This window comes from Aphelocoma coerulescens, chromosome 27, assembly GCF_041296385.1.
Source record: "Aphelocoma coerulescens isolate FSJ_1873_10779 chromosome 27, UR_Acoe_1.0, whole genome shotgun sequence".
Taxonomy (NCBI): domain Eukaryota; kingdom Metazoa; phylum Chordata; class Aves; order Passeriformes; family Corvidae; genus Aphelocoma; species Aphelocoma coerulescens.
In genome coordinates, this window is record NC_091040.1 from 1,730,757 (window position 1) to 1,757,196 (window position 26,440).

Consider the following 26,440-nt stretch of genomic DNA (forward strand, 5'->3'; position numbering starts at 1 on the left):
TAAGGTCCCTTCCCTCCAAAGCTGGGATTCTGGGAGGTTCTCCAGCCCTGGCTCTGAACAAAAAGGGATTTTGGGGTGGAATGTGGCATTTTAGGGGAGGATGGCCTTTCCCTCCAACCTCGGCCACCAAACCCCCCTCCACTGCTGGATTTCCTCTCCAGCCCTTTCCCTGGGGATATCCCAGCTCTTCCCCACCCCACAACGAGCCTCTCCGAGCTCACTCCGTAGATAATTCCATTTATTTCCTGTATTTACACAAAATTACACACCCGGGACCTTCACCCCCACACCCCCAGACCCCCCAATCCGACACTGGGGCTGGGCCAGAGGAGCAGGAGCAGCTTCCAGATCCAGCCTTTCCCTCCTGGCAGGGATGGAGGGCTGGAAGGATGGATGGGACTCCCTCACACCCCACCTCCATCCTGGGGGCTCCCCCTGGTCCCAGGGCAGGTTCAGGTGGGATCTGTGCTCTCCTCCTCCCATGGACACACCTCGGAGCTTTTCCTCGTGTCCCAGCTGGGCTTGGCAGACGCTGATGGAGCCTCTCCAGCTTCCCAAGGACCAACCTCAGCCAGGCTCGTGCCAGGGCTGGAGCTGCTGCCCACCCCTGGGTGCCGGGTGCCGGGCAGGAGCCGGCACAGGAGCTTGTGCTCGGCTTCCCCGTGGGATCTGCCCCTGGATTTTTCCAGAACCGTTGGAGCCACAGCGCTGGCTCCCGGTTTTCCCATCCCTGTGGAGGAAGCTCTGTGGGCTCCCTGTGGCTGCACTCCTGGCTGGGAGCTCCCCTCCTCCGACCCCAAGGGTTCTGCTGCTTCCCAGGGGCAAATTTCAGATTTCCTGCTCTCCGTGCTGTCGGATTTCTTGGACGGCTCCTTCCCCACTGCAGCTTTCAGGGAGAGCTCCCCCATGTCCAGGCTCTCCCAAGGACAGATGGACTCTCGCTCTCTGCTGCCCTTCTCCACAGCTTTGGTGGCTCCTTTTCCTGGGAGTCTCACCTTACCTGGGGCTGCTCCTTTCTCCAGCTGAGGTGCAGCCACTTCCCAGGGACAGATCTCGGATTTATCACTGGATTGGAGATCCTGAGACTCCCAGGGACAGATTTCGGCCTTCAGGCTCTCTGAGCTCTGGGATTTCCCTGAAGCTGCTTTGGGCAGTGCTGAGCTCCCAGTGGGGGCTTTGGCCGGGGGCTGCTCCGTGTCCAGGCTCTCCCAAGGACAGATGGACTCTCGGTCCTTCATCCCAGAGGTGCCATCTCTCACTGCCTTCAGAGGACCTTGAGTTGTGGAAGGGCTCTTGCTCACCCTGGATGGACCCTCTTTGTCCTGGTTGGGTTTCTCTTTACCCGAGGGAGGTGCAGCCACTTCCCAGGGACAGATCTCGGATTTATCACTGGATTGGAGATCCTGGGACTCCCAGGGACAGATTTCGGCCTTCAGGCTCTCTGAGCTCTGGGATTTCCCTGAAGCTGCTTTGGGCCGTGCTGAGCTCCCAGTGGGGGCTTTGGCCGGGGGCTGCTCCGTGTCCGGGCTCTCCCAAGGACAGATGGACTCTCGGTCCTTCATCTCAGAGGTGCCATCTCTCACTGCCTTCAGAGGACCTTGGGTTGTGGAAGGGCTCTTGCTCACCCTGGATGGACCCTCTTTGTCCTGGTTGGGTTTCCCTTCACCCGAGGGAGGTGCAGCCACTTCCCAGGGACAGATTTCAGCTTTGTCAGTGGATTGGAGATCCTGAGACTCCCAGGGACAGATCTCGGCCTTCAGGCTCTCTGAGCTCTGGGATTTCCCCGAAGCTGCTTTGGGCAGTGCTGAGCTCCCAGGGGGGGCTTTGGCCAGGGGCTGCTCTGTGTCCAGGCTCTCCCAAGGACAGATGGACTCTCGCTCTCTGCTGCCCTTGTCCAGAAGTTCAGAGGCTCCTTTTCCTGGGAGTCTCACCTTACCTGGGGCTGCTCCTTTTTCCATCTGAGGTGCAGCCACTTCCCAGGGACAGATCTCGGATTTATCACTGGATTGGAGATCCTGAGACTCCCAGGGACAGATCTCGGCCTTCAGGCTCTCTGAGCTCTGGGATTTCCCTGAAGCTGCTTTGGGCAGTGCTGAGCTCCCAGTGGAGGCTTTGGCCGGGGGCTGCTCCGTGTCCAGGCTCTCCCAAGGACAGATGGACTCTCGCTCTCTGCTCTCCGGGGGTCTCTCCGGGCTGGCCAGCGCTGCCTGGCGCGTGATGCGCTTGTCGCCCCTGGAGCCCCCACCAGGGACCTGCTCGGCCTTTGGCTGCCGGGAGGGAGGCTCAGCCACTTCCCAGGGACAGATCTCGGCCTTCAGGCTCTCAGCACTCTGGGATTTCCCTGAAGCTGCTTTGGGCAGTGCTGAGCTCCCAGGGGGGGCTTTGGCCAGGGGCTGCTCCGTGTCCGGGCTCTCCCAAGGACAGATGGACTCTCGCTCTCTGCTGCCCTTCTCCACAGCTTTGGTGGCTCCTTTTCCTGGGAGTCTCTCCTTACCTGGGGCTGCTCCTTTCTCCAGCTGGGGTTCAGCCACTTCCCAGGGACAGATCTCGGATTTATCACTGGATTGGAGATCCTGGGACTCCCAGGGACAGATCTCGGCCTTCAGGCTCTCTGAGCTCTCGGATTTCCCCGAAGCTGCTTTGGGCAGTGCTGAGCTCCCAGTGGGGGTTTTGGCCAGGGGCTGCTCCGTGTCCAGGCTCTCCCAAGGACAGATGGACTCTCGGTCCTTCATCCCAGAGGTGCCATCTCTCACTTCCTTCAGGAGACCTTGAGTTGTGGAAGGGCTCTTGCTCACCCTGGATGGACCCTCTTTGTCCTGGTTGGGTTTCTCTTTACCCGAGGGAGGTGCAGCCACTTCCCAGGGACAGATTTCAGCTTTGTCAGTGGATTGGAGATCCTGGGACTCCCAAGGACAGATCTCGGCCTTCAGGCTCTCTGAGCTCTGGGATTTCCCTGAAGCTGCTTTGGGCAGTGCTGAGCTCCCAGGGGGGGCTTTGGCCAGGGGCTGCTCTGTGTCCAGGCTCTCCCAAGGACAGATGGACTCTCGCTCTCTGCTGCCCTTCTCCACAGCTTTGGTGGCTCCTTTTCCTGGGAGTCTCTCCTTACCTGGGGCTGCTCCTTTTTCCAGCTGGGGTTCAGCCACTTCCCAGGGACAGATCTCGGATTTATCACTGGATTGGAGATCCTGAGACTCCCAGGGACAGATTTCGGCCTTCAGGCTCTCTGAGCTCTGGGATTTCCCTGAAGCTGCTTTGGGCAGTGCTGAGCTCCCAGTGGGGGCTTTGGCCGGGGGCTGCTCCGTGTCCAGGCTCTCCCAAGGACAGATGGACTCTCGCTCTCTGCTGCCCTTCTCCACAGCTTTGGAGGCTTCTCTTGGTGGGAGTCTCTCCTTACCTGGGGCTGCTCCTTTCTCCATCTGAGGTGCAGCCACTTCCCAAGGACAGATTTCAGCTTTGTCAGTGGATTGGAGATCCTGAGACTCCCAGGGACAGATCTTGGATTTATCACTGGATTGGAGATCCTGAGACTCCCAGGGACAGATCTCGGCCTTCAGGCTCTCAGCACTCTGGGATTTCCCTGAAGCTGCTTTGGGCAGTGCTGAGCTCCCAGGGGGGGCTTTGGCCAGGGGCTGCTTTCCTTTTTCCAGTGCTTTGGATCCCACTTTTTCTTCCCCTTTAGAAGTGCCACGCGTGTCCAGACTGGATTTCTCTTTCCCTGACGGAGCTGCAGCCTCTTCCCACGGGCAGATCTCTGGTTTTGGGCGCGGCTCATCCCCCACCTCCCAGGGACAGATGTTGGCCTTTCTGCTCTCCATGGTTCCCGAGGGTTTGGGCAGAGCTGGGGGTTTTCCTGCGAGCCCCACCCCAGGCTGCTCCACACCTTCTCCGGATTTGGGGGATCCCCACCCCTCCTGCTCCGTGTCCCAGGGGCAGATTTCTGCTCGGACACTCCTTCCCTGTTCCCGGCTCTCCCCTGGGCACACCTCAGCCCTCCTGCCCTCCGCCTGCTCCGGTGCTTCTTTCGGCGGCTCTGGTGGTTTTTCCATGCCCAGAGAGCGCTGAGAATCCCCCTCACTGCCGCCCTTGCCAGGGTAGATTCCTGGTTTGGAGCTGGAATCTCCCCGCGTTCCCCCAGGACGGAGCTCTCCCTGCCCGCCCGCCGCGCTCCCGGCGCCGCTCCAGCTCCTTCCAGGGCCCCCCTCGGGCTCGGGCTGGCTGCTCCCCTTTTCCAGCTCCTTGTCCTGGCTCTCTGGGATCCCGCCGTCCTCCCGGGGAGCAATCGCCTCCTGGCGCAGCAGCAAGGCTCCCCTTCCTGCCGGGATTCCGAGCGATCCCGGCGGACAAAGCTCAGCCCGCGGCTTCGGCCCCGCCGCTCCCCGCACGCTGCCGGGGGAGGGCCGGGGGCTGCTCGGGGAGGGCTTTGCAGGCGGCTGCTCCTCCTCCGGGTGCTCCCGGGGCTGGAAGGACCTGCTGGTCCCCTCGAGCCGTTCAAGTGTCCCTTCCTCCGCTGCGACCGCAGGAACGTCCTCTCCCAGATCCAGGGCAGGAGCCTCGTCCCCTTCCTGGGGCTGTGCCTGTGTCACCTCCGGGGGACATTCAGCTCCTTGGTGGCCAGCGCCGGGTGGCTCCAGACCCCTCCGGGCAGCGCTGGGCTCCTCTGCCGCTTTGTCCCCGTCGCCTGTCCCCGGGGCCAGGCTGTCCCATTGTCCTCCTGTCCCGCTGTCCCCCCAGGCCGTGGCTTCCCCGGGAGTGGCGGCGTTGTTGTTGTGCTGGAGGGCGGGGGGCTCGAGGCTCTGCCCGCTCCCCTCGGGGCTTTTGGCAGCGGGGTCTGGGCTGACCAGCCCGAGGGACCCGGCCGAGGCCTCTGCCAGGCCGGACTTGTCCCTCCTGCTGCTCCCTCTCTTCCAGAGGCTCCCTTCCCTCTCCCTGTTCCCTTTCAGGATGCTCTTCCCCCTGGACCGATTAAGGGCTTTGATGGCGAGTCCCAGGCTCCGGAAACTTTTCTGGGGGGCCGGCTTGGTGCCAGGGGTGGTGGCCGCTGTGTCACCGGGGGTCCCTGAGCCTGCTGCTTCGGCTGCTTTTTGTTTCCTGCTCAGGATCTCGTCCTGGACCAGCTCCCAGGGACAGATCTGCGCCGGGGGGGCGGTCGGGGTCAGCAGCCTGCCCTTCCCTACCGGGGGCAACGCGCGCTCCGGTTCCTCCCCCGCTGTCCCCTCCTCCTCTCCCGCCGGTGCCGGAGGGTCCGGGGGTGGCTCCGGGCCGTCCCCGAGCGTCCCCGAGCGCTGCAGGCTCTGGTAGCGGACGGGGGGCGGAGGGGGCGTTTTCTTCACGGTCACCCGCACCCTCCTGGGCGGGTGAGCGCTGTCCACGCTGACGCTCTTGACGGGCGCGTAGGTGACGTGTTTGTGCCCCTTGGCATCGCCCAGCGGGGCCGCGTCCCCCCGGCAGCCCCTCTCGGCGGGTCCCCGGAGCGTCGCGGTGCCCTTGGAGACCCCCGGGGCGGGCGCGGAGAGCTGGCGGCCGCCGTGCCACTCGTCGCGGGCGGCCGTGCGGGCGGCCAGCAGCGCCGCTTCCCGCGGCCCGGCGACAACGCTGTGGGACTTCTGCAAGGCCGGGGCGCGGCCCGGGGGTCGCTGCCAGGGCCCCGCCAGGTTTTGGGCGCTGGCGGATTTGCACAGGAGCGGGGCGGCATCCAGCGAGTCGCTGTCGGATTGCTCCAAGTCCGTCACCACCGGCGGAGGCTCCTCGGGCGGGCTGGGGGTGGGCGACCCACGGCGGGGGTCCCGGGGGGGGCCCTCGGAGCTGCGGGACTTGCGCAGGGCTGAGGAGCGGCGCCGGGAGCTTTCGTCCCGCATCCTCAGGCTGGTCCCGCCGGCATCCACGAGCCGCTTGGCCGAGGAGCTGCGGCGGGACAGGGTCCCCGGCCGGTCCCCGGCGCTGCTGCGGCGGGACGCGCTCTCGGCCGGCTCGGCACCGCTGCGGCGCAGGATGGAGCGGGCGAGGCTGCGGCGGGAGCTGCGCTTCTTGGGCAGGTGCGGGTTGTTGGCCGCCATCCGCCACGTCTTGTGCACCTCCAGCTGCCGGTAAAGCTTCTTCAGCTCCTCCTGCGCCGCGGGTGGGGGGGGACGCGGCAGAGAAAAGGGAGAGAGGAGAGCGCGTACAGCGGGGGATGCGGCCGGGACCTCCCCGCCGAGCCCCGCGTTGTCCCCGCGTTGTCCCCAAAATCCCCCCCCCCCGCGCTGCCCGGAGGACGCAGCGGGTTTGCCCACCCGGGTGGGGTCACCCTGCCAGCCCCTCGTCCCCTCCCTCTGCTTTGCATCAGGAAAAGATTGCGAAAGGCACCTCTTACTCTGCACAGCTAGCGTCAAAAGAAGGTCCTGAGTGTGCCACCCACCCGAATGTCATCGGGGTCGAGACTGTGCTCGCTCCAGGCGGACGCGATGCTGCTGTTCATGCAGGAGCCCGAGCGCCTCATGTCCAGCTCGTCCTCGTACACCTCGGCCGTGATCTCCTCCCGCAGCGGCGAGCCCGTGTGCAGGAACTGGGCAGGGAGAGGCGGGGAGTCACTCAGGGGTCGCTGTCCCAGCTCCCCAAGTCCCCGGGATGAGTGTTAGTGATGGAATCATGGAATTGTTCAAGCTGGAAAAGCTCTCCGAGGTCAGCGAGTCCAGCTGTTCCCGCAGCGCTGACAAAGCCACCGCCAACCCGCGACCCCAAGTGCTGCATCCACGTGCTCCCAAACACCTCCAGGGATGGGGACTCCCCTTGTTCCGATGCCTGATCACCCTTCCCATGAGAAATTTCCCCGATTATCCAACCCTGAGCCTCCCCTGGCCCAGCCTGAGGCCGTTCCCTCTCCTCCTGTCCCTGTTCCCTGTGAGCAGAGCCCGACCCCCCCGGCTGCCCCCTCCTGTCAGGGACTTGTGCAGAGCCACAAGGTCCCCCCTGAGCCTCCTTTGCTCCAGGCTGAGCCCCTTTCCCAGCTCCCTCAGGAATTCTCCAGCCCCTTCCCAGCTCCATTCCCTGGACACGGCACCTTGGGAATGAAGAGCAGGGCCAGGGTCATGGTGACGGTGCCGTGGGTGTGAGCGAAGAAGAGCAGCAGAGTCCAGTCCGGATGCAGCGAGGGGACAATCAAGAACCTGGAAGGGACCAGGAGGGCAGCGCCAGCTCCCACCACAGCCCCCTCCCCACCTCCACACCCCACAGCCTCCCCCCTGCCCGGGCACCCAAACCCTCCCCACTGCGGGGGTCCTGACCACCCAAACCCCCTTTCCTCTGGAGATCCAGAGCAACCGACTCCTTCCCACCTTGGGGCGGTTCCTGAGCATCCCCAGGGGTGGGAGCCTTGACTCCTGGCCCTACCTGACCACGTGGAAGGCGGCGGAGATCACGAGCTCGTTGTGGAGGGCGATGCCCATGTAGCGGGGCTCGTGGAAGGCCGAGGGCACGGCGCGCGTGGCGTAGCACAGGAAGCTGCCCCACAGCAGGAACAGCATCTCGGCTGCGGGGGAGAGCGGGGAGAGACCCTGAGCACCCACAGCCGGCACCCGGCAACTTTTGGGGGGTTCAGCTGCTGCCCACCGCAGTCACCCCGGATGCTGTGGGGATGTGCGGTGTCGGAGGCGGGTCTGGAGCATTCCCCAGCACAGCCTTCCCAAAGAATCAATGCCCGTGCCAGGGGATGCTCAGAGGGGAGGGTGGGAGGCAGCTGGGGCGGCCCAACCTTCCTTGAGACCTCCGGCAGGATTAAAAGGACAAGGGAATGAGAGCGCCACATTTATGGGATGGGGTCCCGGGGCTGTGGGGATCCCAGGTCCTTGCAGCTTCCAGGAGGATTAAACAGACAAGGGAATGAAAGCCCCACAATTATGGGATGGGGTCCTGGAACCGTGAGGACCCCGAGGACACATCAGGGGCCGGTCTCACCGATGACCATCATGTAATCCCAGCAGTCGTGGCCGCAGATGGAGAAGTGGAGGCCGCGGGCGGTCTGGGCACGGATGACCAGTGGGATGTTCTTGTGGGTGTTCTCCAGCATCCCGATGGTCCAGGCTGCCAGGAACCACAGCACCAGGAGCAGGATGGGCGCCAGCATCTTCAGCACCCGCCCGCTCGACACGTAGGGCGCGCGCTGGGCCGTGCGGGACAGGAACACCTTCAGCACCCTGCGGGGCACAGAGGGGTGAGACCCCGGCCTGTCCCACTGGGACCCCAGCCCGTCCCAGTGTGGGGTTCCAGAGCCCCCAGCCCATCCCAGTGCGGGGTTCCAGAGCCCCCAGCCCTCCCCACTGTGGGGGTCCCAAATCCCCATCCCATCCCATCCCATCCCATCCCATCCCATCCCATCCCATCCCATCCCACCCCATCCCATCCCATCCCACAGCAGGAGTCCAGAGCCCCGCCCCTCCCCCCCACAGGGACCCCCAGCAGCCCTCACTTTGGGGGTCCAGAGCACCCAAACCTTTCCCACTTTGGGGGTCCTGAGTCCCAAGCCCATCCCAGTGCAGGGGTCCTGAACCCCCAGCCCTCCCCAAACCCACAACCCTCCCCACCACGGGTGTCCAAACCCCCCCCTCCCAGCTGCTTCCCACTCTGGGGGTCTTGACACTCAAACGCTTCCCACTGAGGGGGTCCCGAGCCCCCAGCCCCCCGTCCCAGCCACCTGTAGAGCTTGAGGGTGATGGTGCCGTAGACGATGGCGAAGCCGAGCATCCGCACCCAGCGCAGGACGATGCAGCGGAAGATGCTTGGCTTGAAGTACAGGATGAACACCTGGAGCGGCAGGAGAGGGGGATTGCGGGCTGGATCCCACCCGCCGGAGCTCAGGAACCACCTGGATCCCACCCTCTGGAGCTCAGGAACCACCTGGATCCCACCTGCCAGTACTCAGGAACCACCTGGATCCCACCTGCCGGAGCCTCGGGAACCACCTGGATCCCACCCGCTGGAGCCTCGGGAACCACCTGGATCCCACCCGCTGGAGCTCAGGAACCACCTGGATCCCACCCGCTGGAGCCTCGGGAACCACCTGGATCCCACCCGCTGGAGCTCAGGAACCACCTGGATCCCACCTGCCAGTACTCAGGAACCACCTGGATCCCACCCTCTGGAGCTCAGGAACCACCTGGATCCCACCTGCCAGTACTCAGGAACCACCTGGATCCCACCTGCCGGAGCCTCGGGACCCACCTGGATCCCACCCTCTGGAGCTCAGGAACCACCTGGATCCCACCCACCAGAGCCTCGGGAACCACCTGGATCCCACCTGCCGGAGCTTAGGAACCACCTGGATCCCACCCACCAGAGCTCAGGAACCACCTGGATCCCACCCTCTGGAGCTCAGGAACCACCTGGATCCCACCTGCCAGAGACTCGGGAACCACCTGGATCCCACCTGCCGGAGCCTCGGGAACCACCTGGATCCCACCCTCTGGAGCTCAGGACCCACCTGGATCCCACCCGCTGGAGCTCAGGAACCACCTGGATCCCACCTGCCAGAGCCTCGGGAACCACCTGGATCCCACCTGCTGGAGCTCAGGAACCACCTGGATCCCACCTGCCAGTACTCAGGAACCACCTGGATCCCACCCACCGGAGCCTCGGGAACCACCTGGATCCCACCTGCCAGTACTCAGGAACCACCTGGATCCCACCTGCCGGAGCTCAGGAACCACCTGGATCCCACCCTCTGGAGCTCAGGAACCACCTGGATCCCACCCGCTGGAGCTCAGGAACCACCTGGATCCCACCTGCCAGAGACTCGGGAACCACCTGGATCCCACCTGCCGGAGCTCAGGAACCACCTGGATCCCACCCGCCGGAGCTCAGGAACCACCTGGATCCCACCTGCCAGAGCCTCGGGAACCATCTGCTTTCCAGGCCAGCCCTGTGCCACCCTCCCCCTTGACCCTACAGCACCCGCTGCAGCTCGTGCGGGATGGGAGAGGGGATTTGGGCAGGGATTAATTCCCACAGCCAGCGGGAGAAAAGGGATTTGGTTTTCTGAGAAGTTTCATAGGGCAGCCCCCAGGGACTGTGCCAGCAAAATTAACAATTAGGTGGAGCCGTGCCCTGCTTGGGGCAGCTCCATCCTGGAAACCCCATCCCAGAGCTTTCCAGCCCTGGGGACAGCTGGATACTCACGGGGAAGTAGAGGAGGAGGGATCCGAAGAGGATGGTCTCCAGCAGGATGATCCCTGATGTCCGGATCCTCTGTGGGGACAGCAGTGTGAGGGTGCAGCCTCAGAGGGGCCGGGGCAGGGGGATCCCCCCAGGGCAGGGGGGGGACACGGGGACACCTTGCCTTGCTCCGTCGGAAGTGGTAGGACACGAGCATGCTGAGGAAGATGGCCAGCATGCAGCAGGCCTGGCACGACAGCACCGCTGCCCGCAGCACCGGGTCCTCCTGGATCAGGCAGGGCGTGTCGTCCTCGCAGGTGGCACAGCCCGGGCGGCACGGCCGGCACCCCAGCCGGGACCCCCCGTCCGTCCCCGCCACACCTGGGGACAGAGTGACAGCCGGGTGGGATCACGGCACCCACGTGGGATCACCGCATCCCAGGGGCTGGTGACACCTCCCACGCCAGGGCACGTGTTCTGTGTCCCCAAAGCCCCCCGGCCCCCACTGCTGCACCCGTGTGCCACAGGGGAGGACAGGGACCCCGGGGCCGGGCACGGCACCCACCTGCCCAGGCACCGCTGGCCACTCCGCTGGCCCCGTAAAAGCCCGGCTTGCACCTGCACAGGTACCTCCCGAGGACGAAGCCGCGGCTCTCCTGGGGGACACACTGAAGGACACAGCCTGAGACACGTCCCTGTGTCCCCCCCAGTCCCCAAATCCCCCTGCCCCAGGAGCTCCAGCGGCCCCCCAGCTCACGGTACCTGACCCCACTCCATCCGTGGAATCAGAGGAATCAGTGGTTAAACATTTCAGAATTAAAAGCCAAAGCTTGGCCCCAAATCCCTCCCTAAAACCTAAATGGACACCTAATGCAGCCGAGCGCCCTAATCCTGCCCAGCCGTGACGGCAGCCTCGGGCTGGGCACTGCTCCCTAATCCCCCCTGGCCTCATCCTGCTCCGAACAGGCCGCGCCGGCGGCTCTGCTGGGCATTGTTGTTTTCTGGAGAGGTGCCCAGCGCAGAGCCCGGCCCTCTGGAAGGCATCGCTGGTAGGAAACAGGAGCTGGCGACGCCTTTCCCGCTTGGGGACTGCCCCAAGGCTGGGGGGCTGCGGGGCTTGCCCTGGCTGGGGGTGCTGCTGAAGCCCTGAAACGCTCGGGCACCGCTGTCCCGCCTGGGTGGGCACTGCTGGAGGGGCTTGGCGAGCTGCTGGGTGGCCATGGCCGTCTCTGCGGTGCCCGGGCAGGGAGCAGCGGGGTCACACGCCGGGCTGGCGGTGGGAGGGAAGATTTGCACAATAAACCCCTCGCCGCGGTGCGAGAGCAGCTGAGCGAAGCAGATGGATCGGCCGGGAGAGAGGATAAAGCTCAGCCCGGAGGGAGGGACGCGGGGCACGGGCAGCCGGGCCGGGGGTACGCGGGTGGTTGGGTGCGGGGTACCCCGGTGCTGCCGGAGGAGGGGATGGGGCGCGGGGGGCGGTACCTGGGTGCTGTTGAGGTCACAGCGATGCGTGTCCGAGAACCAGCCCGGCCCGCTGGAGCACTGGTCGATGGCCACGTCCCGCAGCTCCACGTCCACCCGCACGACCCCTCTGCGCCCAGGGAAAGGGTCAGCCCAGGGGGTGGCGTGGGGCATCCCCGTGCCCACCCCGTGCCCCCCACCCAGAGTGGCCGAGCCCCAGCGCTGCCTCTGGGGCAGTAGCGGTGGGGCTGGTGCGTGGATCGGGGGGGCAGTGGCAGCGGTCAGCGGTGTCCCCAGACCCCCGGACAGAGGTGTGTCGGAGCCGTGTCTGGGGAGGCTGGAGCTGGGGCAGGGGCAACAGCTCCTGGGTGTGAGTTCTGCCCCTCCAGAGGGGTTTTAATGCGACCGATGGGGAAATAGGGGTGGCTGGGGTGGCCCCCGCGTGCCCCGCGGGACCAGCGCTCTTCCCTGGGTTCTCCGAGGGGGACTCGGCTTTCCCCTTGGAAATGGGGCCGTGTCCCCGCTCTGGGACGGATCCCAGCTGACCCCTTCCCTCCCCACCGCCTCCCTCTGTGTCTCCTGGCACAGTGGGGTGCAGCAGGGACCCTCCCCCCCCCAAACCCGGGGTCACCCCCAGCTCCCAGGAGGGGTCCCAGCCCGGCTCACCCACCCCCGACGCAGCCGTGACAGGGGGGTGGCAGTGCAGGGTGGGCAGCACAAGGAACACCGAGGGGGGACAGGGGGTCACCCCCGTGCCCACACACGTGCACGCACACGGACACGGGCAGGGCGCTGTCACACCCCGGCGTGGGTGACACCTCCAGCTGCACCCCCAGCACACACCAGACACCCCCCAGCCCTCTTGACACCCCCTCCCCAACCCCAAACCCCCTCCGGGCTCCACTTACTTGAACTCGGGGCTGAGGTCCGGCTTGAGCCCGTAGAAGGCGGAGGAGAGAGTGACCGCCCAGGAGGGCAGGAACCGGCCCTCCCGGCACTCCAGGAACGGCGGCGACCATCGCACGTGGCCCGGGTCCCCCACGTAGCTGTCCCCCCGCTGCCACTTGGGGGTCTCCAGGCTGCGCAGGTCATTGCTGAGCACCCGCTTGCGGAGCGCCGGGACCCGCTGCGACTTGAGGGCGTTGAACCACTCGTTATCCCAGCTGAGGTTGCCCAGGCTGGGAGCGGCGTTGGAGACGTCCTGCAGCAGGATCTGGCCGTCCCCCTTGGTGGCCTGCAGCATCAGCCGGGGCTTGGGGGCCAGCGGGTGGGCGTCGAGGGCCAGCACCGCCCTGCGCACCCACGGGTGCCCCTCGGCCAGGCTGCGGACCAGCGCCTGGTACCACTCCACGTCCTCGGCCACGCTGGCCTCGCGGATATCGTTGGTCTGGAAGAGCATGTTGAGGAAGTTGGCGGCGTGGGCCAGCGCCTCGGGGGCGGCTCGCAGGGCTGCCCGCAGCGGCGGGGGGGGCCCGGGCCCGGGGGCCGCCGCCGCGACAGCCCCGCTGCAGTTGGCCCGGGCCAGGCGCTGAGCATCGCCCGTGCGCAGGAACGCCAGCGCTGCCGCCGAGCCCTCGCCGTCCCCCGGCGCTCCCGGCTCCAGGGTGGGCGCCCAGGAGGATGAGGGGGCCGGGGACCATCCCGCCGGCCGCGGGGGTCTCTCCTGCGGGCGCTGCCCCGCCGTGAGCACGGCGACGTGCGCCAGCACCGCGTGGAAGCCCCAGAGCAGCGGCCACCGGCACGGCCCCATGGCTGGGGCTCAGCGGAGCCCCCCGGCCCCCGGCGGCCCCCCCGACCGGCCCGGGGGGCTCATGGCGGGCAGGGACCCCGAGCTGCCCGGAGCCGGCCCCGCGCTCTGCCGCCCGTTCTCCTCCCTCGGCGATGCCGGAGCAGACGTCACCGGCTCCAAACGGTGTTCAGCGGCTGGCGCTGCCCGGAGCCCCCCCGCCCGCCCCCGCGCTCCCGCTCGGGCGGCAGCGCTGCCCGGAGCCCCCCGGCCTGAGCGCCGAGGGGATCCCGCACCGAGCCCCGAGGGGACCCCCGCGCCCCGGCCCCTCGGGCTGGCCGTGATGCAAGCGCATCCTGATGGGAAGCCATGGCAACGGGAACGGGAATTTTCCTGCCCGTATCCCCCTCCCCGCGGCCCCTCGGCGGCCGGGGGGAACAGCGCGCCCGCGGCGTCCCCCAATCCCGCAGTGCCCAGCCCCCCCTGGGCCATGGGGTGGGAATGGGGGGGGTGGCATCCACGCGGGGTGCCCCTGTGGGGCTGGGGGTGGTGGGTGCGGGCTGGGGGTGGGCACGAGCAGGACCTGAAGCCCACTCCCCAAGTGTGATGTCCTGTGCAGCAGATCCGCGATGCAGAGGGGAAACTGAGGCACGGGAGGTGCTCAGCTTCCCCGCTCCGGCCTCAAGCAACGACGACCTTCCCCTTCCCCAGCCCGCGGGGAGGTGTGGGGAGAGCCGGTCCCCGTCCCCTCTGCTCCGGTTGGAACGCGCTGCCTGCGAGAACCGGGCGAGAGCCGCACAGGGCTCGCAGTACGAAGCGCCGCCGGCCCGTGCCTCAGTTTCCCTCACCACACCCCCGGTCCCGGCGTGGGGGACGAGTCCGCTGGGTCGCGGCTGGAGCTGCGTGTCCAGGAACTGCCCCCCGGCCCCACCATCAGTGACCCCTCTGTCCCCGTGGGTGCCGGTGCCGCCGGTGGGTGCCGGGGCTCGGAACCGGTGCCGCCCATGGGCACTGGGGGCTCGGAGCGGGTCCCGCCCGTGGGCGCCGGTGCCGCCGGTGAGTGCGGGGGCTCGAACCGGGTCCCCCCGTGGGTACAGGGGCTCGGAGCGGGTCCCGGTGCTCGGAGCGGGTCCCGCCCGTGGGTGCCGGAGCCACCCTTGGGTGCACGTGTCACCGGTGCGTGCAGGAGCTTGGAGCGGCTCCCGGCGCTCGGAGCGTGTCCCCGCGGGTCCCCGTGGCCCCTCCACGCGCGGTCGGGGGGCTCGGGGGCGCGGCCTCCGCACCGGGGCGGGACCACAACCACCGGGAGAGGCGGGACCGGCACCGGGGGGCGCGGCCAGCGGCGGAAGCGCGGGGGCGGGGCCCTGGCGGCGGCGGCGGCGGCGTGGGGGGGGGGCGCCGCGGCCGTGCGAGGGCGGCGGCGGCGGCCGCCGGTCCCGGTGCGGTGCCGGTCCCCGCGGGCCATGCGGCGGCCGTAGCCATGCAGCGCGACGGGGATGCGGCGGCGGCCGCCGCGGCCTCGTACCGGGTGCTCAGCCGGCTGCTGGGCTATGGCACCGGGCCGGAGGCGGGCGCGGCGGGCGGCGCCGGTGCCGGTACCGGCGCGGCGGGCGCGGGGCCCGGCGGCGGGGGGCGGCTGCCGGGGGCCGGGCCGGCGCTGCGCAGCCCGCGGCCGCAGCTGATGGTTTTCCGCAACGCGGCGGCCGAGGGCCGGCCCGGCGAGGACTGCGGCCCGGCGGCGGCGGCGGGCGGGGGGGTCCCGGGGGGCGGCGGGGCCGAGCTGTGCCCGCGGCACCGCTGCGCGCTGGAGCCCAAAGCGGCGGCGGGCTGGGGAGCGGCGGCGCAGAGCGGGCTGGAGCTGCAGCTGGCGGCGCTGGGGCTGCGCCCGCCGGGGCTGGGGGCGAAGGGGGCGGCGGGCGCGGCGGGCACCCCCTGCCCGTGCCTCGGGCCGCCCGCCGGGGAAGAAACCAGCGATGCGCTGCTGGTGCTCGAGGCGCTGGAGCCCGACGAGGGTGGCAGCGGCTCCGAGGACGAGCCGGGGTCCCCCGGGCGCGGGGCCGCCCGCGCCGCCGGCAGAGCAGCAGCGGCCCCCGGCCCCGCTCCGCCGCCCGCGGGCACCGGCACCGGCCCCGGCGGCAGGAAGGGCTCGCTCCGCATCCGCCTCAGCCGCCTCTTCCGCACCAAGAGCTGCAGCGGCGGCTCGGCCACCGGGGACGCCGCCAGCGCCGCCGCCTCTGCCGGGAGCCTCACGGATGTGTGCGGGGCCCGCGGCCGGGAGCAGGAGCCGGGCAGGTACGGGGGGCACCGGGGGGTGGGATGGGGGCACCGGGGCACCGCGGGGTGCGGGCCGTGTCCCCGTGGCCGGGGTGCCCGGGGGCCGTGCTGGGATGCTCTGCTGGAGGGGGACGCGAGGCACCGGGGCCACCCCGCGCAGCGGGTCCGGGCTGGGATCGACCTCTCGGAGCGGCTGCCGAGGCCTCGTTGCTCGCACGGGGACACCGGAGCCCGGGAGAGGCTGGCGGAGCAGGGTCGCGCTGATCCAGGCCTGCATCCCTAACGGGGATGGCGGAAAAACCTCTGGGAGCAGGACCGGGAGCAGGGCTTGGAGCATCAGTCCCGCGAGGAGCGGCTTGGGGGGCTCAGCGTGGGGAAAAGGGGGTCTCGGTGGGGACCTTTTTGCTCTCCAAATTCCCGACAGGAGAGTGCAGCCGGGTGAGGGTCGGGCTGTGCTCCCAGGGAACCAGGGATGGGATGACTCCAGTTGTGCCCAGGGGAGCTTTAGGTTGGATTTTAAGGTGGAGAATGTGGTCAGGCACTGGCACAGGCTGCCCATGGAAGTGGTGGAATCGCCATCCCTGGAACTGTTCAGGAAGTGCGTGGATGTGGCACTTGAGGGGGGACACGGGCGAGTGGAAGGTTGGACTCGCTGATCTTGGAGGGCTTTCCCAGTTTCTGTAATTCCGTGGCCGATGAGGTGACGGCTGGCCCGGGGTGCTGCGGGTGCCGGGGAAGCGCTGTCCCCTCTGGTGACACTGTGCGGTCCCCAAGGGACTGGCGTTCCCTGTCACCTCCCGTGTGCTGCACGGTGATTCCTCGAGGCTCTGGAGGCGGTGGGTGCTGCTGCGGGGGCTCAGCTCTCCCTCCCGGTGCTCTCCCATGCGGGAGGAATAGTCGGCTGGGATGGGGAGACAAATCCCGGGATTTCTTGGTCTGGGGTCCCACGTGTGTCCCCTGTTCCCCATCCCTGTTCCGTCGGCTCCTGCTGCTCCAGCGGGACAGCAGCTGCTCGGTACCGCCTGTGGACGGTCCAGGGCTGCTCTGTCCCTGCTTCCCAGGCTCCTGGAACCGCTTCCCGTGACATTCCCGACAGCAGAGCCGGGATTTCTCCGGGAGAGGGCCAAGGTCTGAGCAGCAGGAAATAATGGGATGGATTCGGTGTGCCGGCTCGGCCCGTTCCCTGCGGGGTTCACGAACCCTCCGCGGGGATTTTTGGGGTGTGTTGGATGAGCAGGAAGCTTTTCTCCAGGCTGGAGCTGCTGACCCGGGGTCAGGCGTCACCTGCAGCCCTGGCGTGTGGGGACAGAGCCCGCTGGCTGCCCGAGGAGGCCAAAATTACCCCAAAATGAGCTGCCCTTTGAAGCAGGGGGTGGGGCGGGAGCCGGCAGCTCCCGGCCCCGCAGCTGGGCAGGTGCTGAGGCCTCTCTGGAGCTCCTGCGGGCCCGAGGAGCCTCCCTGGGCACGTGGGGAGCTGGAGCGGCCTCGGAGGTGGTGGCTCCTTGCCCACAAATGACTCAACGGGCCCCAGACGGTGCCTGGAACAGACGGAAAGCTCTGCTAATGGGACTGGGGTTATTCCAACGGGCCTGGGACCTCCCAGGGCTGGGATCGGGTGGTGGAGAGGGTCGGGAGTGGGGAAATGCCTGGGAGTCACTTTGGTGGTCACTTTGGTGGTCACTTTGGTGGTCACTTCGATGGTCACTCCTCGGGCAGCTCCTCACACTAATTAGCAGAGGTTCCTTCGGGGTGCCCGATGCAGCAGCTCCTGGGGGTCAGACGGGACTTTGCTGCTTCTGGTTCCAGGAATCCCACCCTGGCACTGGGGGATGGGTCATTAATGGTCATTAATGGTCCTTTTTCCTCCCGTCCTGGTGGGATGATGATGGTGATGGTGATGATGATGGTGATGAACCAGAACCTTTCCTAGGTTCTGCTGGGAGCTGGAGGTTCTCACAGGACTTGTGGCTCTTATGGATATGGGAGCCACATACGGGTCACTACGGGTCTGGTGGTCACTGTGAATCCAAGGGTCTGGTGGTCACCACGGGTCTGGTGGTCATCATGAATCCAAGGGTCTGGTGGTCATCATGAATCCATGGATCTGGTGGTCATCATGAATCAATGGATCTGGTGGTCAGCATGGACCTGGTGGTCACCATGAGTCCAGCAGTCTGGTGGCCACCATGGATCTGGTGGTCCCCATGAATCCAAGGGTCTGGTGGTCATCAGAGGTCTGGTGGCCACCATGGATCTGGTGGTCCCCATGAATCCAAGGGTCTGGTGGTCATCAGAGGTCTGGTGGCCACCATGGATCTGGTGGTCCCCATGAATCCAAGGGTCTGGTGGTCATCCGAGGTCTGGTGGCCACCATGGATCTGGTGGTCATCCGAGGTCTGGTGGCCACCATGGATCTGGTGGTCAGCATGAATCCAAGGGTCTGGTGGCCAGCATGGACCTGGTGGTCACCATGAGTCCTAGGGTCTGGTGGTCACCATGACTCCAAGGATCCGGTGGTCACCATGACTCCAAGGTGGTCACTATGTGTCTGGCGATCACCAAGGATCTGGGGGTGCCAGCAGAGCTGGGGCTGTGATTTTGGGAGATCTGACTTTTTTTGGGATATTAGATTTTTTGGGGGGGAAATCTGATCTTTTTTTTGGAGAGATCTGATTTTTTTTTTTTGAGAGATCTGATTTTTTGGAGAGATTTGATATTTATTTTGGGACATTTCATTTCTTTTTGGGGAGATCTGTTTTTTTGGGGGGAGATGTGGTTTTTCTTTGGGAGTTTTTTTTTTTGGGAGATCTGATGAATTTTTGGGATATTAGATTTTTGTTTTGGGGGGAGATTTGATATTTTTTTTGGAGAGCTGATATTTTTTGGGGAGGTCTGATATCTTTTTTGGGATAATTGTTTATTTTTTGGGGGAGATGCAATATTTTTTTGGGGGAGATTTGATATTTTTTAAGGGTGGCTGATATTACTCCAGAAGTGTAATTTTATGTGTGGCTGATAATTGTTTATAATTGGTTTTTTTCCCATTATTATTATTATCATCATCATCATCATTATTAATTGCTATTAAATTTATAGACATTAAATAATAATTATTATTATCCCCCTTGTGGGCAGCCAAAAAAATCCACCCTCGAACGGGTGTGAGGGGCTGAAAATCCAAACAATTCCACACATTTCCATGGGAGTTTCCCAGGAAATCCTGGAATTATTTCGGTTGGGAATTGTTTTTTGGTTCCTTGGCTCTGCCAAGATGATGATGTTGGTGGGGAGCTGTCGGTGGGGTTTTTTTTTTTTTGGATAAATAAGATTAAAAGCGGGAATAAAAGTGAAAAAAGGGGCTTTTTCTCACCTCCAGCGTGGACTGAAGGGCTGGGGCTGCCTCAGTTTACCAGGATTATCCAGGCTTGGATCAATTCCTTGAGGCAGGAGCGAGCTGGATGGAGCGGGGCTTTGGTGTAGAACTGGTTGGTGATGCTGCTTTTCCTGGGAATTCCGGCATTCCTGGGAATTCTGCTGCTCCTGGACGCATTTTCAGCTGTTTCCAGCCATTTTGGCCTCTCTGGGCTGAGCTCCCCCACCCTCCCCGTGCATTTTTGGGGTGCTCCAGGCACAAACCCCGGCTCGCTGGGGGATCCAACCCCGTTTCACCCCGGGAATCTGGCGATTCCCGATCCAGGGAAGCTGTGGAGCAGCTCTGTGGCTCTCTGGCACCTGCTGGGGGTTTTCTTTCCAAAGGCTTCCTTCATTCCCTGCTCAGGGATTCGCTTTGGAGCAGGACAGAGCCCCAGCTCTTCCCAGTTCCCTGCCCTGTTTAGGCCCCAGGAGTTGGAAAAACACGTGGAGGGAGGGCCTGGGGAGGACGGAGAAGGGCACAGGGCTGGGATTTGGGGTCTCCTCATCTCCCCTCACCTCGTTTTCCCTTGTTTTTTCCCCCCACAGGAAACACAGACTGACGAGAACCCAAAGTGCCTTTTCCCCGGTTGTGTTCAGCCCGCTCTTCACAGGTGAGGATTTGGGGCCAGGGGGGGAGTGAGGGATTTGTGGAATTCCCGGGGAGGGTTTTTCCCGTTTTGCTGAGCTCCTGTGGGATCCCAAGTCAGGATCTCTGGGGTGTCCCTCACTCCTGCCTGGCTCAGACCCGAAAAGGAGATGCCCAAGGAGAGGGGCCTGGGCCTAAAACACTGGGGACAGGGCCTTAGGCCCAAGGAAAAGGCCTAAACCCCGAAGGAGAAGGGTCTTAACACACCAGGAAAGGGTCTAAGCCAAAGGAAAGGGGTCAAAAACACCAGAAAAGGGGTCTAAACTGAAGGAGAGGGGTCTGAGACCCCCAGGAGAAGGTTCTAAGCCCAAAACGAGGGGTCTAAAACATCAGGGAGAGGATCTAAGCCTGAGGAGAGGGGTCTGAACCACCAGGAGAGGATCTAAGCCCGAGGAGAGGGGTCTGGAACCCCAGGAGAGGATCTAAACCTGAGGAGAGGGGTCTGGAACCCCAGGAGAGGATCTAAACCTGAGGAGAGGGGTCTGGAACCCCAGGAGAGGATCTAAACCTGAGGAGAGGGGTCTGGAACCCCAGGAGAGGATCTAAACCCGAGGAGAGGGGTCTGGAACCCCAGGAGAGGATCGAAGCCCAAGGAGAGGGGTCTGGAACCCCAGGAGAGGATCGAAGCCCGAGGAGAGGGGTCTGGAACCCCAGGAGAGGATCTAAACCCGAGGAGAGGGGTCTGGAACCCCAGGAGAGGATCTAAACCCGAGGAGAGGGGTCTGGAACCCCAGGAGAGGATCTAAACCTGAGGAGAGGGGTCTGGAACCCCAGGAGAGGATCGAAGCCCAAGCCCCCGGCCCTCACCCCTACGGCAGCTCCTCCTCTGCCCGGCAGCTCTGGGAGCCGACCTCGTTTTTTTGGGAGCTCTGCCACAGCAGTTTGTGTTTGATCCCCTGAGGTGTCTGTGGGCACGCTCAGGCCACGGTGAGCGGGATCCCACAGGGATCAGCTCTGTCCTGTGTGGGGATCCCACAGGGATCGGCTCTGTCCTGTGTGGGGATCCCACAGGGATCGGCTCCGCTCGCTGTGGGGATCCCACTCGGATCAACTCCTCTCCCTGTGGGGATCGCACTCGGATCAGCTCCGCTTCCTGTGGGGATCGCACTCGGATCCGCTCCGCTTCCTGTGGGGATCCCACTCAGATCAACTCCTCTCCCTGTGGGGATCCCACTCGGATCAACTCCTCTCCCTGTGGGGATCCCACTTGGATCAGCTCCGCTTCCTGTGGGGATCCCACTCAGATCAGCTCCGCTCGCTGTGGGGATCCCTCGGGGCCTCCACATCCCACCCAAGTGCTGGGCTTGGGCAAGATTCCCTCAGGCCAAGCTTTCGGGCAGGGATCGAGGCCTCTCCAAAAGGCGGGGGAAATTCCTCTTGGAGAGCAGCGACTGGGGGGGGGGGAGGGGAGGGAGCAGTGAGAAACCCTCCCGAACCCCACGGAATTCCCGCCTTTTTCCCCCACGGAATTCCCACCTTTTTCCCCCACGGAATTCCCACATTTTCCCCCCGGAATTCCGTCCTTTTCCCCCCACGGAATTCCCACCTTTTCCCCCCGGAATTCCGTCCTTTTCCCCCACAGAATTCCCACCTTTTCCCCCTGGAATTCCGTGCTTTTCCCCCACGGAATTCCCACCTTTTACCCCCACAGATTCGCACCTTTTCCCCACAGAATCCCCACCTTTGTCCCCCACAGAATTCCCACCTTTTTCCCCCACAGAATTCCCACCTTTTCCCCCTGGAATTCCCACCTTTTCCCCACGGAATTCCCACCTTTTCCCCCATGGAATTCCCACCATTTTCCCCCTGGAATTCCCACCTTTTCCCCCACGGAATTCCCACCTTTTCCCCACGGAATTCCCACCTTTTCCCCCACAGAATTCCCACCTTTTCCCCCTGGAATTCCGTCCTTTTCCCCCACGGAATTCCCACCTTTTCCCCCACAGAATTCCCACCTTTTTCCCCACGGAATTCCCGCCTTTTCCCCCACAGAATTCCCGCCTTTTCCCTCACGGAATTCCCGCCTTTTCCCCCACAGAATTCCCGCCTTTTCCCTCACGGAATTCCCACCTTTTTCCCCCACGGAATTCCCACCTTTTCCCCCACGGAATTCCCACCATTTTCCCCCTGGAATTCCCACCTTTTCCCCCACGGAATTCCCACCTTTTCCCCCACAGAATTCCCACCTTTTCCCCCTGGAATTCCGTCCTTTTCCCCACGGAATTCCCACCTTTTCCCCCACAGAATTCCCACCTTTTCCCCCACGGAATTCTCACCTTTTTTCCCCACAGAATTCCCACCTTTTTCCCCCACAGAATTCCCGCCTTTTTCCCCCACGGAATTCCCACCTTTTCCCCCACGGAATTTCCACTTTTTCCCCACAGAATTCCCACCTTTTTCCCCACAGAATTCCCGCCTTTTCCCCCACAGAATTCCCACCTTTTCCCCACAGAATTCCCGCCTTTTCCCCCACAGAATTCCCACCTTTTTCCCCCACGGAATTCCCACCTTTTCCCCCACGGAATTCCCACCTTTTCCCCCTGGAATTCCGTCCTTTTCCCCACAGAATTCCCACCTTTTCCCCCACAGAATTCCCACCTTTTCCCCCACAGAATTCTCACCTTTTCCCCCACGGAATTTCCACTTTTTCCCCACAGAATTCCCACCTTTTTCCCCCACAGAATTCCCGCCTTTTTCCCCCACAGAATTCCCACCTTTTCCCCCACAGAATTCCCACCTTTTTCCCCCACAGAATTCCCACCTTTTCCCCCACGGAATTCTCACCTTTTTCCCCACAGAATTCCCGCCTTTTTCCCCCACAGAATTCCCGCCTTTTTCCCCCACAGAATTCCCACCTTTTCCCCCACGGAATTCCCACCTTTTTCCCCCACAGAATTCCCACCTTTTCCCCCACAGAATTCCCGCCTTTTCCCCCACAGAATTCCCACCTTTTCCCCACAGAATTCCTCTCACCGCGGCTTCTCCGCCTTGCCCTTCCCGCAGGTGAGACGGTGTCGCTGGTGGACGTGGACATTTCCCAGCGAGGCCTCAGCAGCTCCCCTCACCCTCCGACGCCTCCGCCGCCGCCACGACGAAGCCTCAGCCTGCTCGGTACCGGCCCGGGAATCGCCCCTGGAGCCCCGGGAATGTGGGAATTGCCCCCCGTGCCCTCCCCTGAGCCCCGCTCCGCCCCTTCCCTGGCACAGGATTTCATGGGGAGCATCAGATTTTCCCTCGGGTCAGCCAGGAGGGGAGGGGGAAGTGCTGCTTTTGGGCCATTCCTGCTGGTTTTGGGGTCTTTTCCTTGCTTTTTTACCATTTCTGCTGCTTTTGGGGTCTTTCCCCTGCTTTTGTCCCATTCCTGCTGCTTTTGGGAATTTCCCCCTGCTTTTTTACCATTCCTGCTGCTTTTGGGGTATTTTCCCTGCTTTTTGTACCATTCCTACTGCTTTTGGGGTATTTTCCCTGCTTTTTGTATCATTCCTACTGCTTTTGGGGTCTTTTCCTTGCTTTTTTACCATTCCTACTGCTTTTGGGGTCTTTTGCCTGTTTTTTTACCATTCCTGCTGCTTTTGGGGTCTTTTCCCTGCTTTTTGTACCATTCCTGCTGCTTTTGGGGTCTTTTCCCTGCTTTTTTGCCATTCCTGCTGCTTTTGGGATCTTTTCCCTGCTTTTTGTATCATTCCTACTGCTTTTGGGGTCTTTTCCTTGCTTTTTTACCATTCCCACTGCTTTTGGGGTCCTTTCCCTGATTTTTTACCATTCCTGCTGGTTTTGGGGCCTTTTCCCTGCTTTTTGTAGCATTCCTGCTGCTTTTGGGGTCTTTTCCCTGCTTTTTGTACCATTCCTGCTGCTTTTGGGGTCTTTTCCCTGCTTTTTTGCCATTCCTGCTGCTTTTGGGATCTTTTCCCTGCTTTTTGTAGCATTCCTGCTGCTTTTGGGATCTTTTCCCTGCTTTTGTAGCATTCCTGCTGCTTTTGGGGTCTTTTCCCTGATGTTTGTACCATTCCTAGACTGAGCTTTCAGCCCAATTTTAAGCTTTCCTGGCTTTAAGTTAGGCTGGCTTAAAGCACTTTCCTGGCTTTAAGACTTTATGCCATGACTTTCCTCAAGCACGTTAGGCTTCCCCCTTCTTTTCTTCTCCCTTCTTTTCTTCTCCCTTCTTTTCTTCTCCCCTTCTTTTCTTCCCCCTTCTTTTCTTCTCCCCTTCTTTTCTTCTCCCTTCTTTTCTTCTCCCTTCTTTTCTTCTCCCCTTCTTTTCTTCCCCCTTCTTTTCTTCTCCCCTTCTTTTCTTCCCCCTTCTTTTCTTCCCCCTTCTTTTCTTCCCCCTTCTTTTCTTTCCCCTTCTTTTCTTCCCCCTTCTTTTCTTTCCCCTTCTTTTCTTCCCCCTTCTTTTCTTCCCCCTTCTTTTCTTCCCCCTTCTTTTCTTCCCCCTTCTCTTTTCCCCCCTTCTCTTTTCCCCCCTTCTCTTTTCCCCCCTTCTCTTTTCCCCCCTTCTCTTTTCCCCCCTTTTCCCCCTTTTTCCTTTTCCCCCAGGTTCCAGCAAATCCCATTTTTTCCACTTAAACCCCTCTCCAGCTCCTTTTAATTCCCTTTCATTCCCTTTCCAAGGCCATTTCTGAGCCTTTTGGCCTCCGAGCTGTTGGGTGTTCTCCACCCCCCGAGGTGTCTGTGACCCACCAACAGCGAGGTGCCGCTGGGAATTCCCACATTCCCCCTTTTCCAGGCTCTTTTCCCGCCTCCCTTCCCGGTTTTTCTGACCCTCTCTGGCCTCTGCTCTCTCCTAGATGACATCAGTGGGACGCTGCCTCCGTCCGTCCTTGTGGCTCCGATGGGCTCTTCCCTGCAGTCCTTCCCTCTGCCTCCGCCTCCTCCGCCCCACGCCCCAGGTCGGCTGAGCTTTGGCAGCTCCTGGCATCTGCTTTTCCCTCCTGGCATCTGCTTTTCCCTCCTGGCATCTCCTTTTTTCCTCCTGGCATCTCCTTTTCCCTCCAGAAATCTCCTTTTTCCCTCCTGGCATCTCCTTTTTCCCTCCTGGCATCTCCTTTTTCCCCCCTGGCATCTCCTTTTTCCCCCCTGGCATCTCCTTTTTCCCCCCTGAAATCTCCTTTTTCCCCCCTGAAATCTCCTTTTTCCCCCCTGAAATCTCCTTTTTCCCCCCTGAAATCTCCTTTTTCCCTCCTGGAACCTCCTTTTCCCTCCTCAAATATCCTTTCCCCCTCCTTTCCCCCTCCTTTCCCCCTCCTTTCCCCCTCCTTTCCCCCTCCTTTCCCCCTCCTTTCCCCCTCCTTTCCCCCTCCTTTCCCCCTCCTTTCCCCCTCCTTTCCCCCTCCTTTCCCCCTCCTTTTCCCCTCCTGAAATCTCGACTTTTTGGTGGGTTTGGGTTTGTTTTTTTTTTTTTAGGCGGGGTGTGGGGATGGATTTTCCTGCTCTGCTCCGGGGTTTTTCCCTGTCCCCCCTCCCGGTGTCCTGGAGGGTTCCGGTTCTGCTTTCCCACGGTTTTGCCGAAGGAAGTTGTGCTTTTCCCTCGGTTTTCCCTGGTTCCTCTCGGGTTTATCCCGTTGGTGATGCCAGGGAGGAGCAGTGAGAGCAGAATTCCAGCCCCACACGCACCCCCAGAGCTTTCCTGGGCCTTCTCCCTTCTGCTTCTGCTTTTCTCCAGCCCCACAGGGCTTTTCCTGCCCCTTTTTCTGGGATTCCCATGTTTTCTTCCGGCCCCACGGGGCTTTTCCTGGGATTCCCATCCTTTCCTCTGGCCCCACGGGGCTTTTCTCCTGCCTCTTTTCCTGGGATTCCCATCCTTTCCTCCAGCCCCACAGGGCTTTTCCTGGGATTCCCATCCTTTCCTCTGGCCCCATGGGGCTTTTCCTGCCCCTTTTCCGGGATTCCCATGTTTTCCTCCAGCCCCACAGGGCTTTTCCTGCCCCTTTTCCAGGATTCCCATCCTTTCCTCTGGCCCCATGGGGCTTTTCTCCTGCCTCTTTTCCAGGATTCCCATCCTTTCCCCTGGCCCCACAGGACTTTTCCTGCCCCTTTTCCTGGAATCCCATGTTTTCCTCCAGCCCCAGAGGGCTTTTCCTGCCCCTTTTCCAGGATTCCCATCCTTTCCCCTGGCCCCACAGGGCTTTTCCTGCCCCTTTTCCCGGAATCCCATGTTTTCCTCCAGCCCCAGAGGGCTTTTCCTGCCCCTTTTCCTGAGATTCGCATCCTTTCCTCTGGCCCCACGGGGCTTTTCCTGCCCCTTTTCCAGGATTCCCATCCTTTCCCCCAGCCCCACAGGGCTTTTCCTGGGATTCCCATCCTTTCCTCCAGCCCCACAGGGCTTTTCCTGCCCCTTTTCCCAGGGAAGGAGCAGCCAGAGGGGCTGCAGGAGCCGGGCCGTGCTTCCCGCTGTGTCCCTCTCCCGCCCATTGTCCCTCCGTGGGTCAGCCCAGCGTCCTCGGCCTTCCCGGAGGGGCCGGGTGGCCGCCTGTGGGGGATGGTCCTGGGGGTGACAGTGACCCTGGGCTGTCACTGGGTGGGTGACAGTGACCCTGGGCTGTCACTGGGTGGGTGACAGTGACAGTGACAATGACCCTGGGCTGTCTCTGTGGGTGACAGTGACAATGACAGTGACCCGGCTGTCTGTAGGTGACTGTGACCACCATTGTCTGTAGGTGACAGTGACAATGGCAGTGACAGTGACCCCGCTGTCTGTGGGTGACAATGACCCTGGCTGTCTGTGGGTGGGTGACACTGACAGTGACAATGACCCTGGGCTGTCTCTGTGGGTGACAGTGGCCCTGGTGATGGCGCTG

General features: G+C 63.0%; 2 protein-coding genes across 2 annotated transcripts in view; one reads left to right on the plus strand and one right to left on the minus strand.

Moving 5' to 3' along the window:
- Window positions 1-221: 221 nt before the first annotated feature.
- Window positions 222-13,333, minus strand: GPR179 (G protein-coupled receptor 179). The gene is given in 14 exon segments (XM_068996274.1): window positions 222-1,549; window positions 1,865-2,439; window positions 2,719-3,191; window positions 3,432-6,104; window positions 6,395-6,541; window positions 7,037-7,142; window positions 7,366-7,504; window positions 7,930-8,168; window positions 8,666-8,775; window positions 10,147-10,215; window positions 10,307-10,503; window positions 10,688-10,790; window positions 11,605-11,713; window positions 12,492-13,333. Coding segments are annotated over 14 exon segments (6,927 nt in total). The 3' UTR covers window positions 222-404.
- A 1,456-nt stretch (window positions 13,334-14,789) lies between these two features.
- SOCS7 (suppressor of cytokine signaling 7) overlaps window positions 14,790-26,440 on the plus strand; it is a 28,408-nt gene continuing 16,757 nt past the window's right edge. Inside the window, exons 1-4 of the mRNA XM_068996275.1 lie at window positions 14,790-15,601; window positions 19,544-19,608; window positions 22,647-22,754; window positions 24,431-24,532. Coding sequence (XP_068852376.1) covers window positions 14,790-15,601; window positions 19,544-19,608; window positions 22,647-22,754; window positions 24,431-24,532 — 1,087 coding nt within the window. The remainder of the gene's footprint in view (window positions 15,602-19,543; window positions 19,609-22,646; window positions 22,755-24,430; window positions 24,533-26,440) is intronic.